The sequence below is a fragment of the Hippichthys cyanospilos genome, chromosome 10 (assembly GCF_059441005.1).
Source record: "Hippichthys cyanospilos isolate Australia breed blue-spotted pipefish chromosome 10, RoL_Hcya_1.0, whole genome shotgun sequence".
Lineage (NCBI taxonomy): Eukaryota > Metazoa > Chordata > Actinopteri > Syngnathiformes > Syngnathidae > Hippichthys > Hippichthys cyanospilos.
Window position 1 is genome coordinate 16759446 of NC_142378.1, and position 15555 is coordinate 16775000.

At 40.3% G+C, this 15555-nt stretch overlaps 1 protein-coding gene across 1 annotated transcript in view; it reads right to left on the reverse strand.

The window, feature by feature from the left end:
* Positions 1-1778: 1778 nt before the first annotated feature.
* Positions 1779-15555, reverse strand: part of ankrd24 (ankyrin repeat domain 24) — a 15827-nt gene continuing 2050 nt past the window's right edge. Inside the window, 20 exon segments of the mRNA XM_088425970.1 lie at positions 1779-2720; positions 2961-3026; positions 3108-3269; positions 4029-4205; positions 6436-6669; positions 6839-7155; positions 8258-9000; positions 9921-10093; positions 10395-10567; positions 10881-11010; positions 11096-11215; positions 11299-11400; positions 12819-12911; positions 13080-13102; positions 13318-13484; positions 13974-14080; positions 14160-14230; positions 14802-14859; positions 14941-15005; positions 15097-15185. Coding sequence (XP_088282096.1) covers positions 2652-2720; positions 2961-3026; positions 3108-3269; positions 4029-4205; positions 6436-6669; positions 6839-7155; positions 8258-9000; positions 9921-10093; positions 10395-10567; positions 10881-11010; positions 11096-11215; positions 11299-11400; positions 12819-12911; positions 13080-13102; positions 13318-13484; positions 13974-14080; positions 14160-14230; positions 14802-14859; positions 14941-15005; positions 15097-15185 — 3139 coding nt within the window. The 3' untranslated portion in view covers positions 1779-2651.

The following is a 15555-nucleotide window of genomic DNA, read 5'->3' on the forward strand; positions in this document are numbered from 1 at the left end:
TTTTTCTCCACATTTCTGTTTGAATGACATTCATTCAAATGTGAATTAAGTAATGTCACTTACAAAGCTTAAAATGATTATATATACCTCAAATTCGATATTGTTTGCATCCGTTCTAGCGCATTTGCACTTTCAATGTACTTTCGTCGAGCACCACCTTATTTGTGGTCAACAACGAGGCTGCGTGGATAATTTTTCTTGCAAACTTTGACCCATAATGAAAAGGAAAAGCCAGCTTGTCCGTTCAAGACAAAAATGCAAGAGCAGTGGCATGGTACATGTGGATGTCAGCAGGTGGGGGGAGAAACACAGCAAATGAAAATCGATCCATGCTCTGATCTCGCCAGTCGTCACTTGGGTCAAGAAGGCTTGAGCAAAGCATTTCTGGAGACCTCCGTTTCAAAAATACTGGGACGGGTCCGAACATGACTACCCGCGGAAGAGTAACGAGGATGTTTGCGCAAATGACGAGCAGGAAGGAGTGGACGACCGGGATTTGAATGGGAGGCGCTATTTTGCATGTCTGATAGTGATGATGGCTCTGAGACCTTTTCGACAAATTAATATTCAGCTGTGTCAAAAAATAAAGCATTGAAACTTCAAATCGTTTTATTGCTGCAACATTAGTTTCAGCATTTGTTATTTGTTTCTGCGCGCGTACATTGCCTTGCACTTGTCTCGTTTCTGCAACAACCCCTTCGCCCCATAACCGCGACAATGTTATTCGATATATGATTAGAAAATGCCTTTAAAAGCATTTTGTCATTTTAATAAAACACACCATGTGTTTGAGTTGGACAGCCCTGATATGTGTAACCACCAAAGTCAGGGTTCAGACGTATATTAGGGTAATTATAAAATTCACCCAAATTGATGTAAGAAGGGGGGAGGTCGACTTATACACGAGGTCAACTTGTACACAGAGAAATACGGTAAATACATTCGAGATTTTCTCGTGTTTTTTATGATCCACACACATATTGGCGATATTCGTGTTTTCAGATTCACAAATATATCTGTGATTTTCAAGTTGTGAGTGCAATTATTAGGACTTATCATTCATAAAGTGATCGGTTCTGCTTGCGAGCAGTCGAATGTGCGCCTGTGAATTTATTTTCAGACAAACTTCGCACTATTGAAAGACAATGCACTGGTGGTCAGTAATAAAGACCTCGGCAAAGACCTGTTCCTCTTCCAGCCACGAGAGAACAGTGCCGCCTTCGGAAACAAGAGCCGTCTTCGGGCTTCTTGTTTAAAATAGAGAAGTTTGTGATACTGTACATTACGCATTGGTTTGGGCTCCATTTCAAAATATACTAAACATCTACAGCTAAAAATGTCAATGCCACCTTCTAGTTAAGCCGTACAGTACCACCATTAATAAATCTATCAGAAATGCTATTCCAATGTTCAATGTTTAATCATAACTGTCTTGTTTTTATTTTTATATTTTGTGTACCTTAAAGAATGTAGGTTGTAAGCTAATGATGGTTGTGGGACCCCCTTCGCAAATGAGACGTTGCATCTCAAGGACAAGGACAAGAATAAGGAAAAACAAGGACTCAGGAATCATTTCCTGTTGTTTACAGAGATGCGACCATAATGATGGTATGAACTTAGTCTTAAATCTAAACTTGGATTAGCTTGGTGGCATCGAAGATGGATAATAAATAATGAATAGTAGAATAACTTAGAAGCTAGATAAGAACAGGAACACGAGTAGATGACTTTTTAACTATTTATTTTCAATCAAAACGACAAAATAATTTATTGTAAAAAAGCAGGCGAACTCCACAATTATTGCATCTTCTAAAAAAAAAAAAAAAAACAGTCACACACACATTCACTGAAAGACACGACCCACTCATTTTGTTACAAGTTCTTGCATCTTAGAAAATATGGGATCAAAAAAACGTTCTTATTGTTGTAGTAGCAATGTCAATACTTTCTCGAGAAGCACGTATTGCTTTTCAGGAACTAGAACAAAGGCCATACAAGCTGCTAAACCATCCGTTTCATTGTGAGTCTTGAAAATATTTGCCAGCCTTTGTTGCAATGCTCTGGCCACATTTGATGGCATAGGCCAGTGTTTCTCAAACTTAACTGAGCTAAGGCACATATATTTCATCAGAATAATATTGAATGGAATAAATATGCTACAGTGGTAAAAATAAATCTAAAAAAAGTGAATACATACAATACGGTTTGCTCTTATATTTTGCTGGCATAGATGAGCAAATGCACATTATTTGAAGTAAATAAAAAAGAATCATGGACCAAAACTAGACAAGTGAGCCTTGAGAAGCTCCCATAGCATATCTGATGATCCTTCACAAACTGGTTGGGAATCACAAACTTGACAATTTAGCATTACCCCTTAGTATTGTCAAAATATGAACATTTCAAATAGCCCAAAGGGGCCACTGCAAAACAAAATGATCGACTGTTAAATTTCCTTGTCCTTTTGAGCCATTTTCGTGTATCCTGTCATGACATGAATTTAAGCAGGCTTTGGGAGGTCAACCAGAGGACACGCTTGCCAAAATTGGAAGTTTGCAAGCTTGTTAAACCCTGGTGGTATTTTATCTCACCATCAGTTGTGTTTGCGCCAGAAGATAAGCTATAATGTTGGATGATGTGCATCTCATTGATCATTGACCCTGTTGGCTCATCCTGAGGATCTGCAGGAGGAGACGCTGCACTTCTTCATCCATACGACCCTGTTGCACACATACATAAAAACATGCTCACACACTGTGATGTAATGTTCTACTGATATTGCATACATACATATACAGCACAGAGAAGTGCAGCTAAAAACAAAAGTAGGACATTGACATTCATCGCGCTAATGTACATCCTCTCCTCATGGGTCATTTATTTATTTGTAAAATATATATATGGAAGATCTTTTCCTCATTGTGTGTGTGATATGTGATTCTGGGTTACTAGATTCTGACCTGCACAGCTGCCAGCAAATGAGAGCGATAAATGGCCACCACCTGTTTGTGCTTTCTTTCCAAATCCTTGAAGGGAAAAACATAAGAATGATAATTCTACAACACCAAAACACATATCTTCTGGCTGAATTAAAATGAGGTCCTTACCTGGAGCTCTTGGCTGAGTATGGCAATCCTGTTCTGTAGTGCCATTTGCTGTCCCGGGTTCCCCTGCTGCGTATGCAAACTGGAGGAAACGATGCCAAGGGGAGGTGACAGAGATCCAAGAGCCTCCTTAAGTCGAAACACCTCCTTGGAAAGCTCTGTTATCTGCACCAAAAATAGTTTACGGTTCATGAAGGTTTTAATGAGCTCCGTGATGAAGAGTTAAATCAAACCACATATAATTTGGCACTCTAATTTGCTCGCGATTTTATTGTTATTGTATATATCAGCGGTCCCCAGTTTAATAGTTCATTCAATTGTGCTTTGTTTGGCTTTATCTTTGTTTTTTGGCGCCGCCTCTGGCCGCTGTTGACATTGCATTGTGTAGTGAGAAGGGTGCTGTATGGCGTTATATTTGTGCCACAATTACGCGCGGGCGGAAAAAAATTCGAGCGTTGAAAATAAAACTGAGCGAGCGAAAACAGATTTTGAGAGCAGAAAAAAAGTTCTTGAAAAGAAGTTTCTCGCTCAAAATTCCTTTTTGCTCGCTCGCAATAGCATTCTCGCGCTCAACATCTCGCTCTCGTTCGCTATACTCCTCCCTCCCTCGCTCAACATCGCGTTTGCTCAACATTGAGCTCTCGCTCGCTCGAGTCGTCCCCTGCGCTCGCTCAGTTCTGCTCACGCGTTACATTTGTGCCACAAAACCAGCCAATCAGAGCTTGTAAAAGCACATTGATTGACAGCTTGGTATCCAATGAGATTGCTTGTACGCTATCCGTTGACGCCAAGATGTCACAAAAATTGTCACAAAATTGCCTAAGCAGAAAAATAGCATAAAATACACTCGTGCTTTAACAGTAACTAGAGCGGAACCTGGGCCTTTTCTGTTCTTCTGTATGAATTAATGAAAAAAAAAGTCACCTTGCGGTCCTTCTCCTTGACAAGGCCTTGTGATTCTTGGATGTTAGTATGGAGCTCCTGAATGTGAGTAGACTTGGCTTGCAGCTCTTGAAGCTGCTTCTGCACGGCTGCCAACTGAGTCTCCGCAGCTTGTCGCTCACTCTTGTTGAAAAGAGCCTCCCTCTGCACTTGAAACACCTGCACAGGTAGGCAAAACCCAGAAAGAACAGACATCAACTTATAGATGGCCTAAAATGTTGTTCACTGCTGCTTTTTTGTACACTTCCATCTTGCTTAAATTTTTTTACTTGATAATGAATTATTTTTATTTTATCTTTATTTTGATCTTGTTTTTAATTACTTCTTTGTAAATCACTTAAGATTTCTATTATCCATTAACAGTGTTATACATATGTTTTGAATGGATACTTGTACGCTGCACTGACCTGCTGGTTATGAGCATACTGATCTCATAAATATGTATTTGAGTATGCGTGTATACAGTAGTGCATGTGTGTATTATATGTTCCCCGGCTGCGGCCCGAAGACGGCTAGGATAGGCTCTCGACCCTTGTGAGTCAAGATGGATAGATGGATGGATGGATGGATGGATGGATGGATGCACGTGAGCACAACTGTAAGTCTGCCAACTAGTGGTGAATGGTGATACCTACAATTGAGCTCATAAAGAGTACATAGCCTAGGACATGGTTCTCAAATGGGAGTACAGGTTCTCCCTGGGGGTAAATGAAGGAACCCCCAGGGGGCGCTCAAGATTTTACATCAAACAAACAAATATGCATAAATCCTACACAAATAATTATTGACTTAATTAAATGTTTCAGGAAAAAATAAGTTCATAAAACACGTTTTATGTTCTATGGGTGATTCAATTTCATTCTTCTTCTTATTATTATTATTAAGTCAGTTTCTCCCCCATACTAGAACGATTTGACCCAACTTGCCACGTGCCACCACTCGTTATCTGTTAAAGATTTATTTTTGTGAACAGATCTATCACCCAAAAGTTTAATATTTTTCTGTGGACAGATATTTATAATTATTTCTTTTTGAGGACAGGTCTGACACTCTGTTGATTATTTTTTGTGGACGAATATTTATTGAGTTAATCATTTATTTTTGTCAACAGATCTCTAATGTCATGCCATAAGATAACACACATGTATATTGTGGACAAATTTTTCAAATTACTTCTTTTTCAGAACTGGTCTGACACTTACTTTATGTATACTGGATTATTTTTTGCGGAGAAATATTTATTGATAATTAAGTTAATGATTTATTTTTTGTGAACAGAGCTATAATGTAATCCCAAAAGATGACACTTCCTGTTAAATATTTTTAAACACATCTTATACATTATTTTGATTATTTCTTGTGGACAAATATTTTTTTTAATAATGAGCATATTTCTTTTTGATAACATCTCTTCTATGATCCAAAAGAGGACACTTTATGTTGATTGTATGTTTTGTATTGCATGTTTTAAGTCTTTTCTACAAAAATGCTTTGCACTGATTAAGGGGTACTTGGATGAAAACATATTTCACAGGGGGTACACCAATGACAGATGGTTGAGAACCACTGCCCTAAGACAGCAGTTTGCAACCTTTTTTCAATCCTATCCCCTGTGATAGCGAAGAAGCCCCTAACCAGGGCGAGTATTTTTTTGATGAAAAAAGAAAGACTTAAAATGAGTGTTGTGCTAATCAGACATGAAAGGCACATTATTAACCTTCCAAACTACATTTTACATTCCATCCCTATGCATATTGTCTCCACTAATGCTAGAAAAGAGTAACATCATCTGTTTTGTTTTTGGCTCGTCTGACGGAAAATTGTCACAAATGACTATGTGTATCCATATAAAACTTAAGAAAATGAAACTGTACAACATGTTGTAAAGGAGTCATTCTAACAGTTTAGTAATGTTGCTTTGTGTTCCAATTAATTTGCTCTTATTTTGAAAAAAGTAACATTCCTGTAGCAACATTGACAGCAACATGAAGCAACATTGTCATAACATGACGAAAACTTGTTAAAATCTCACATACCACCTGAAGTGCATTCATCTACCCCCATTTGAGTACCACTCCCATATGGTATGCAAACGTATACCTACAGTTGTGCTCGTAATTTTTACATACGTACGTATTGTCTGCCAAGTACTGGTGACTAGCTTTGACAGTGAAAGTCAGCAGTAGCAGTTTGAGTGCACAAGTGTAATACAATATTTAATACCGTAAACTAATACTCTGAGTACATCAGTATACATCATATAGAGAACCGTATGAATAATACATAGGCAGATAAGATAAGCGTGGAACATGACTCTCACTGTAGCCGTCACAATAACGACTAATCAGACTAAAACTGCTGGACCAAGACTAAGAGATGTACTGCATACCTCAGTGCAGGTTTTCTCATGTTTGCGCGTGAGGTCGTTGAGGCGAGCAGCCATGGCATTGATCTCAGCTTGCATGGACAGGCGCAGTGCGTCGTGGTCTTCTTTTGAGATAAGACCCTGTTGGGCGGCCTTCTCGGACTTCAGTTGCCTCATTTCAGTCTCCTTGTCACTCAGAGCCTCATGAGCTGCTGCGGCATTTCTCTCGCTGGCCTGCAGGGAGCGCTGGAGCTCTGTCTAACGAGGCACAAAGTCAATTCTGATGTTCAGGCTACACACAAAGCATTTGTGACCAGTCGAAAACTTTGTGCCTATTATTTATGCGAGGATCTTAAATAATGATAATAATGAAATAAAGGGGTTTTTTTTGTAAATAGGATCACAGGTGCGTGACTTGGCCACCAACCTTGACTTTCTCATGCTCCTCTTTTGGTACAGCCTCGTGCATGGCTTCGAGTTTGGCCTCTAGGCTGGCCGCCTGCTCTTTGGCCTCCATCCGCAGTGCCTTTTCCTGCTGAAGCTCCTGCAAGGTTTGGGCCAGTTGCTCCGACACGGCGGCCAGCGCCTCTTTGTGCTTGGCCAGAGGAAGAACATCTTTCAGGTGCAAGGCGTCCTGGGCGCGGCTCTCTCGCTCTGCACATAAGCAGTCAAGAGCCTGGGCGGCCTCCTGTCGAGCCACCTCGAGCTCTTCGCGGACGGCGGCTAGCGTGTGTCTGGAACGTTCTGATTGGACAGACACATGGTTATCAATTACAGAAACGGTATTTACAGAAATCCATGTTTTATTACGTTGAGCTGGGCAATATGGCTTGCTTTCCCCCCCCTAAAAATCTAATTTCTGGTTTCAATTTAGTTGTATCTCCTTCAGTGATAGAAAATGCAAAACTAACAATGACATTAGAGCTGCAAAAGGTATACCACTAATTGACAATCAATTATCAAAAATATATTTGATTATTAGTTATGAGAATTTATCGAATAAATCTTAGGAATTTGAGCCTCACAACAATAAATATTATCTGGTTTATGTAGTCCTTTATATAATCAAAATGATCTTGTGAGAAATCAAAATAAAATATTTGATTTAAAAAACATTTTTCCCCCTTCATTCTTTAGCCATGTTGCGATCAAACTGGTAACTCACTCTTAATCCATGTTTTGCATTTTTAAATTGAAACATGTTTTATTTGATTCAGCGACAAAACATATTATCAAAATAATCATTAATTACTGCCCTAAATAACTTTCAAAATGTTTAACTAATGTTGTTTTTTGCCTTTTGAATTCACCACAGATTGCAAGTCAAAGTCTCAATGTTTTCTACGTGGTGTTGACTGAAAATGACATCACAGGTGTTGGAGGATCAGGTAAAGTCCAATCACGGCTCAGCTGTTTTCCGAGTTAGGGTGTGTTAAAGCTACAAGCTGAACCATGAGTGGTTTATATTATTTTATTTATTTAACTGTTTTATTGTGTTACGTATTGTGTTTTAATTTTCCCGTACAGCACTTTGGAAACCGTGTATTTGTTAAAATTGCGCTATATAAAGTGGATTGGATTGGTTGTTACATGAGCTCTGAGCAAATGTGTCATCATTTTCTGTCGACAGTAAGCAGCAAAATGGCCGCCCCCTGTCATGGATAACAACAGTTCACTTTTGCTTTTGTAATTCATATTCACAATACCATATTTAGACTAGTGGAGCTGCATAAATTAAAGATTTGTCTTTTTTTTTTTTTTCATTTGACTTCCCCTTTTAAGTCCTGACAAAAATACTCAAATAAATCCCTAGTTTCCAATGCAATCAGATGACTTCATGTCTGACCTGACGTGACGGAAAGCTCTGAGCTTTCCGAATGCTCTTCTTCCTCATCCTCATCCTCGCCATTTGCGGGAGGCCGGAGTCTCTCCAACTGGAGGAGGGCATCATTGAGCCTCCTCGCCACCTCGGCTCTCTCCCTGGCCAGCTGTTCACATTGGAAGCCCAACGTGACCCGCACCTCCTCCAGGTGCGAACGAGGCACGCACTCCTTCAGCTCGCCCTCGAGCTCCCCCACACGTTCCCGAAGGCGCCGAACCTGATCTCCATTGGGTCCCGCGCCTCCCGACAGACTCCCTCCCTGCACCGCGCTCGCCTCCAGCTCCACCGCTTTTTCTCGAAGTTTCACCGTTTCCGTTTGATCCGCTACGTTTGTCCAGTCGTTATCGCCGACAGCCTTTTTCTGGACCAGAGCAGCTTGGAGTTGCTTGACTTGCTCTGTCAGCTGTTTGATTTTGTCAGCATGCTCAGAGGTCTGAGCAAGCGCTTTGGCATGGCTCTGTGCAAGCTCCTCCTCTAAGTCACCCACTTTTACCCTCAGCTGCTGAGCCTCAGAGTTTGGAACTTCACTGGCATCTGCTGCCACCGTATCCCCGTTCCCACACTCCACGGAGAACACCCCAAGACGCATTTGTTCCTTTAGCTGCTCCAGCTCAGACTGGGAGGAAGCCAATTGGACCTGAAGACCATGCAGTTTTTCCTTCAGAGCTTCTGGACTCTCTGATAAACCAGCTTGAGATGTCTCACCACTGTGGATCAAGACAAACACAATTGGTCATAAACAATACTCAAATTTATGGAATATAGCCATCTTCAATTCTAACGTTTGACTGTGTTTACAGTATACGACTGTGGCAGTAGTGATGGTCACTGGCTGAGGATGAAAACACATAGAAAACATCTCGTGCCTTGTTTGCGCCCAGGCTGGGATTTGGGTATTGCCGTTTGTGAGACTACATTTTAATAGATACTAACTAATTTGCTGCATATGACAAATATACGGTAATAATCAAAGATCTATTTTAACTGCACAGCTGTATGAGTCAACTCGCAGTTGAATGAGATGTCCCAGTAAACCTCTCAACTCATTCACCTCCACTGATGAGTGCAATCCTCAAAAATCCATCTCAACTGGACACATATGAAGTAAAAAATAAAAACCTAGTGTGACTGAGCTGGCGATGAATGAGTTGATTTAGCACTACTGAAATTTTGAACTGGCTAGAGATATTCCTTCCATACATTTTGCACCCCTGCTGAGAATTGATGCTCCACGAAACCAAGAACTGATGTTTACAGTAATTGCCTACATTAAAAAATTAACCTGTAAATATATCTTTAAAAAAAGCTAAATATGATTTTGAAATAAGGTTGTATTACCTTTAAAAATTAAATGCCTTGCAGAATGTTTTGATTCAGAAAAGAATGCAATGGAAGTGCATGCAGAGAGAGACTTCCCATACCTCAATAAAACAACCCAGGCTAAACAAAGTTCTGTCTGACATAAAACTTGTCCCTCAGTAGAGATGAAACACTTCAACATACTTCACTGACATCAATTTCTATTATGTTCGGGCTTCTGGACAGGTTTCACAGAAAGAAATCTGAGTCTGAGGATTTGTCAGTCATTTTTACTGACTTTATGTTTGTCCTAACAGCAGGGGATTACTAATCTTACCTTTCCTCCAGCTCACCGGGTTCCCCGTTGGACATTTGAACTTGAGAGAAGCGCTTCTGCAGGGCTTCAAACTCCTTCCTAATGGTCTCATACTGTGCTATGGGGACAAAGTCTTCTCCAGGGCTTTGTATGTTGGTGTCATCCTTCTCAAACATTTCAAGCATCTAGAAAGAGGCAAAAAAAAACAAGCTAAAAATGCAGTGTGGCAAATTATTTTTCCATGTGACATAAAATACAAAGCATACGCACAAACGGTAAAAAACAGGATGTGCCAGCCATGTTCATCGAAACTCCCAAAGTAGCAAAAATACACGTACCCTAACTGAGGCAAAATGACCAACTATGACATCATAAAGATTATCATAACATCAAAGACACTATCACATGACATAGTCTATGACTATTGTGTGTATGTGTTTATGTTTTATAGTTTGGGAGCTCTCACTGTACGCAATGCGTTTGTACCTGAACTTTGAGAACGAGCTCGGCATTCTGTGATGTAAGCTCCTCTATTTTTTGGTGTAATTCCTCCATGACGCCAGGAGCTGCAGGGTCGGGGGACAGGCCGGCTGAGTCTGCATCAGAAGAGGTCTCGTCATGAGCAGGCGAGCCTCTGGTACGCTTTGAAAGCAGCCTTTCTGGAAGGCACGTAGAAAGAAAAAGAAAAAAACTATGACAATGATGGAACATTCTTTTAGGTCTTCCCCAGTACACAAAAATGTTCCTCTCTGTTGAGACACATCACTCAAGCATTATTCCTTCACAAATTATTCTCTTCCTATTAACCACTGCTTTGGCTCCGATTTACAGCATCTTAAGCATTAGAGAAAGTGTGCAAAAAGTTTTTTCCAGATTAGACTTATTGCCCCATGCTATTTGAAAAAGAGATTTTACCCACGTAGGAATCCCCATGCAAGATTTCTAGATACTTTGGAATAACAAATGACATACCTGGAAAGTCAAACATTTCCTCTATATCTTCAGAGTCACTCGCCCCGACACTATGCACTCCCTTCAGCACCTCGATTAACTTGTCCCTCTCATCCTCTGCCTCCTTGAGGCGCTGTTTCAGTTGGGACAGCTAATGTGGTGCATGAGTACAAGACAATATTGCATGTTGTGCCGCACACTGCTGTTAAAAAAAAGTATACATTAGACTGTAGTACCTCCTCCAAGGCAGAGAGGGCGCTCCGTTGCTGCTGCTCCAAGGCTTTTATCTTCTGAAGGAGACGACCTCGCTCAAGACGTAATCGCCGAATCTCCTCAAACACCTCCTCATCTTCCACCTTATACCAAAAAAAAACCCCAAAACTTCATGTCAATTCGTAGTAAAATATAACTTTGTTTAAAAATATCAACCAGCAGTCACCTGATGTGATTCTGGAGGCTGAGGAGAAGGCGATTGAGCAGGGGGCACAGGCGACTGAACTGTGGGAGTGGGACTACGTGGATGAGGGTTGGGTTGCAAACCCTGAACGACCATGATGACCATATGAAACGTTCACAAACGATAGATAAAGAATGTTAACTTCATTAAATGTTCATTCCAGTCTACTACAGCAGAGATTACAAGTTGAATATAGACAAGACGTACACAAGATGGATATACGCGCATTACTTTCAGTTCGTCAGAGATGAAGATACGAAGAATGTAAGAATTAAGTGCACTTTGTGTGCGACACCTAGATATCTGTCCACTTAGTCAAATGTGACCAGTAATTTGACAAACCATTTAGAGTGGTATCATAGTAACGTGAATTTAGCGAAAAGAAAACACGCAGAGGATTGCGCTCTCTCTGAGGGATGCCACTTCAACTTCAAGTGGTTAGGAGATTCGTTTGAAAATATGCTGACGCTTTCCACAGTGGATTCACCAGCATTCGGAAACCTTGGTTAGTAAGATCCTTGTGGCAACTACCAATAATGATAAGGTAACTGTTTTTGCCTACAGCATAAACCACGAATCACTATGCAGTGAAGCGAAGTAATAAAGGTATTAAGATACAAAAAAAAGGATTTTGTATCTCGTCTTAAAGGTTTACAATACAATACAGAGGAAATTATTTGGACTGGTTTAAGGCTTACGCCAATCTTTCACTGGATGTGTGATGAGCGTAATGAGCTACATTTAGAATTGCAAATCCATATTTATAAATCCAGTTCTGGTATTGAGAGTAATATAAAAGTAATGCAATAGTAGTAATGCATCACATTTCAAATACTGTATTATTGTAATGTGACTAATTGCTTTGAAATGACAGGAATATATAATAAAGGATACGTCACAGTTTTGAAGAAACTTGCCCAACACTGCAATTAACCTGTGTAAGGGTCTGTTTCCATTCATACAAGACTATGCTTTTTATTCAATTAAACATTCACTTAAGTTTTTCATGAAAGTAAATTCATGGCAACCTTGAGACAATATTCCTGTATACAATTTTTATGCTATATTTATACTATGTTGTGAATTTTGTTATGAATTTTTGAGCTTTTTTTTTCCCCCAATGCATTTCAGTTGGCATCAATTTAATGCCGATTTTTGTGTTCTCCCTCCTCCAATCTCGCACTATCAGCAAAAAGCAAGCATCCATTGTGTACAGTAGTGTTTCTGCATATCCACCATTTCCTACGTGTTAATTCACCTGTTTGCAGATTTTTTTTGGGAGGGGGTAGTCTAGAGCCTCCATTATTTGCTAAAATCTTACATATAGTATGAAAAACCCCACACCATACCACAATTCATTGTTTTTCTATGCTATGGCTTGAGTATAAAAGTACTGCTTTGCCATAATCTTTCCAATTATAATATTTTACAGTTAGTTTGTTGATAATGTAAAAAAAAAAAAAAAGATGCAATGAAAGTTAGGATAAAACCGTGGAGGGTACCTGGAGAGGAGAGCGTGGTGGAGGAGGGGCTTTCCTTTTGCGAGGAGTGCTACCCCCTTCCACCAATGAGGCCCGTGAGCTGTTCTGAGGGGTCTGCATTGATAGAGTAAATAGGGAGGAAGGCAATCAGATGAAAATAAAAGTAAAGGAGAAGTATCTATTAAATATGGAGATAAACGCACAGCTCTTAATAACATTGCAATGGAAAACATTGACAATATGATTATGCGCCAAGAAGAATTAGTAGTAATGCGACATTACCTCCTCGCCTGTGCCATCTGACAATACGTATGCAGTGGAAGAGAGAACATTTTCTTACATTGAGATACGTGTAAATCTGTGTACACATACACAGTAGTACACAAAGTACATTTTCTATTTTCTACTTTGCACTCAATTAGTGAAATGTATTGAAAGTTTAGTCAAGTAGGCTGAAGCATGGTCTAAATGGTCAAGTGTGTATCTGCCCTTAGAAATAATTTCGGCAAGAGTACTGTACCAGGAGGCGCTCCATTTTGCAACATGTGCACAATGTGAGGGCTGTCGGGGCTGTAGTCGTCCGCCATGTTTCCGAGGCCGTCGACCAGCTGCGTGTTGGCCCCGCCCCTCAGTAGAACGGCCACCGTTTTAGCACTGTCACTCTCGCAGGCCAGCATCAAGGCGGTCCTGATGGAAGCCGACATGGTCATTAAAAATTGGAGGACAGCAATTGACTGGTATCGTAGTTAGGAATAACTGCACTACGCGACAAATGATCCCAATTTTGTGTGACACAATTATCAACCCAATCACACTCGCTGAATGTTCACAGCTGCCTTTTCCATGCCAGCGTTAGAGTGATCAGTTGTGCCAGCAAACCAAATGAGACGGAATCAACATGTTTGCCAACTCCAACATCAACCTGAAAGTTTGTTGATCCCTGCCAGAGGCCTTGAACTCCCACTCTTGAAATCTTATCCGAATTCCACAGACTTTCTTAATGAATCCTTCCTCTGTTCCCACCAGCACAACCCCACTGGTGTGATAATGGCCCCATAGAGGTTTGGGGCTCTCACCCAACTCCATCTGTCAGGAATTGAGCAGCAGCTGACAGACACACAACTTCCAGGTGGGGCTCCTTGGCTGAGGCTGCAGCACAGAAGAAGAGTTGTATACCTTCCCTGGTTGTCCTGAATGTTTACATTGGCACCCCGACCCAGCAGAAAGTTGCACAGCTGCACCCGACTCATCTGTGCTGCCAGCATGAGAGCGGTGGCTCCATCCTGAACAGGTGGGTCAAAACCAGACATTATTGGGGAATGAATGCAACAACTATAATCAGCTAATCATTTTTAAACTTACCCCATCTTGTGCATCGAGATCGGCTTTAAAGTCCCACAGGATCTCGGTGCAGGATAAGCAGCCACTGACGGCTGGAAATAAAATTGTTGATTAGCGGTCATAACAACCTAATATAGGCTTAATCCCCTCAAAAATCTAATCAAAAGTATATAAAACAGTATATAAAAAATATTCAACCTCTATTTTGCGGGAATGGACCTACTGTGGGTGCGCAGAACAAAATCACAAGCAAAGTGAGGGGCACCGTATTTTATTTTAAAAATGTGGCCAGGTTTTGTATCGTACAACTGTAAAAATGAAAAATCAAAATACCATCTTTCCAGTAGTTATGCTGGAGAGTATGTGGGCACATTGATTTATCGTAGACCATACAGAATACAGTATGTTTATACTGTTTTTACAAAAAAATAAAATGACATTTGAACAAAATATTGTGTATTTTAAAGCAATTATATGATGTATGAGATATCATAATATGTTTGATACCATAGTTGAGGAATCTAAGAAATGACATACCGTAATACAAAAAGAATACTGTAAGTACTGTATGTTGAAATGGGTCAGATGTACAGTAATGTTTTGTCTAACTAATTAAACTAACCAAAATATGCATCTAGAAAGAGTCAGTTCCTATTACCGTACCTGCATGATGAAGGGGTGTCCTCCCGACGGTGTCTGTGCAGCCTACCTCCAATCTCTCCTATTATAGACAGAGGAGAATAAATGCAGCTCAATTTGAAAGTTAATTGAAAAAATAATGTGTGTTGCCACGTTCAACTACCTGTAAAAGTCTCTTTAAACACCCTGTCTGCCTGTTTTTGGCCGCGAGGTGAAGGGCGCCATATCCTAACAATCCAAAACAGCACACAACACATGATGCATGTGATGCAGTGGCCTTGCTAGATAAAACATTTTAATTTATCGTGAAATAACACACCGGCACCATCTGTGGCATTAAGGTCTGCTCCATGAGCGATGATGACCTCCAGACAGTCGACATGTCCTCGAGACACGCAGAGATGGAAGCTGCCGGAAGGACGTGCATCATTTGTTTGCATTCATCCAAAAGACGTCTATTATACTGCAGCTGGATTTTTGATAATTGTGTGTAGTTTTCAAGTGTATAGTTTTAGATTGCCATATCACTATTTACCACTGGATGGCATACATGGATTAAGTTGTGCTTGCATCTGGGCTAAAACAGCCCTATACCACTACAAAGTGAGTAGGGAATAGCACCTGAATCATATTACTATTTTGAGTGAGCAGAGCTTGTGGGAAAAAAACATGCACAGAAATAGTTCTTGAACTCTGGCTCACTTGTCAGCAGTTTTATGCTGTTCTTAAATGGTAAATTTGTGTGCATGAGAGCCCTTGTCACTTGAAAAAAAAATAA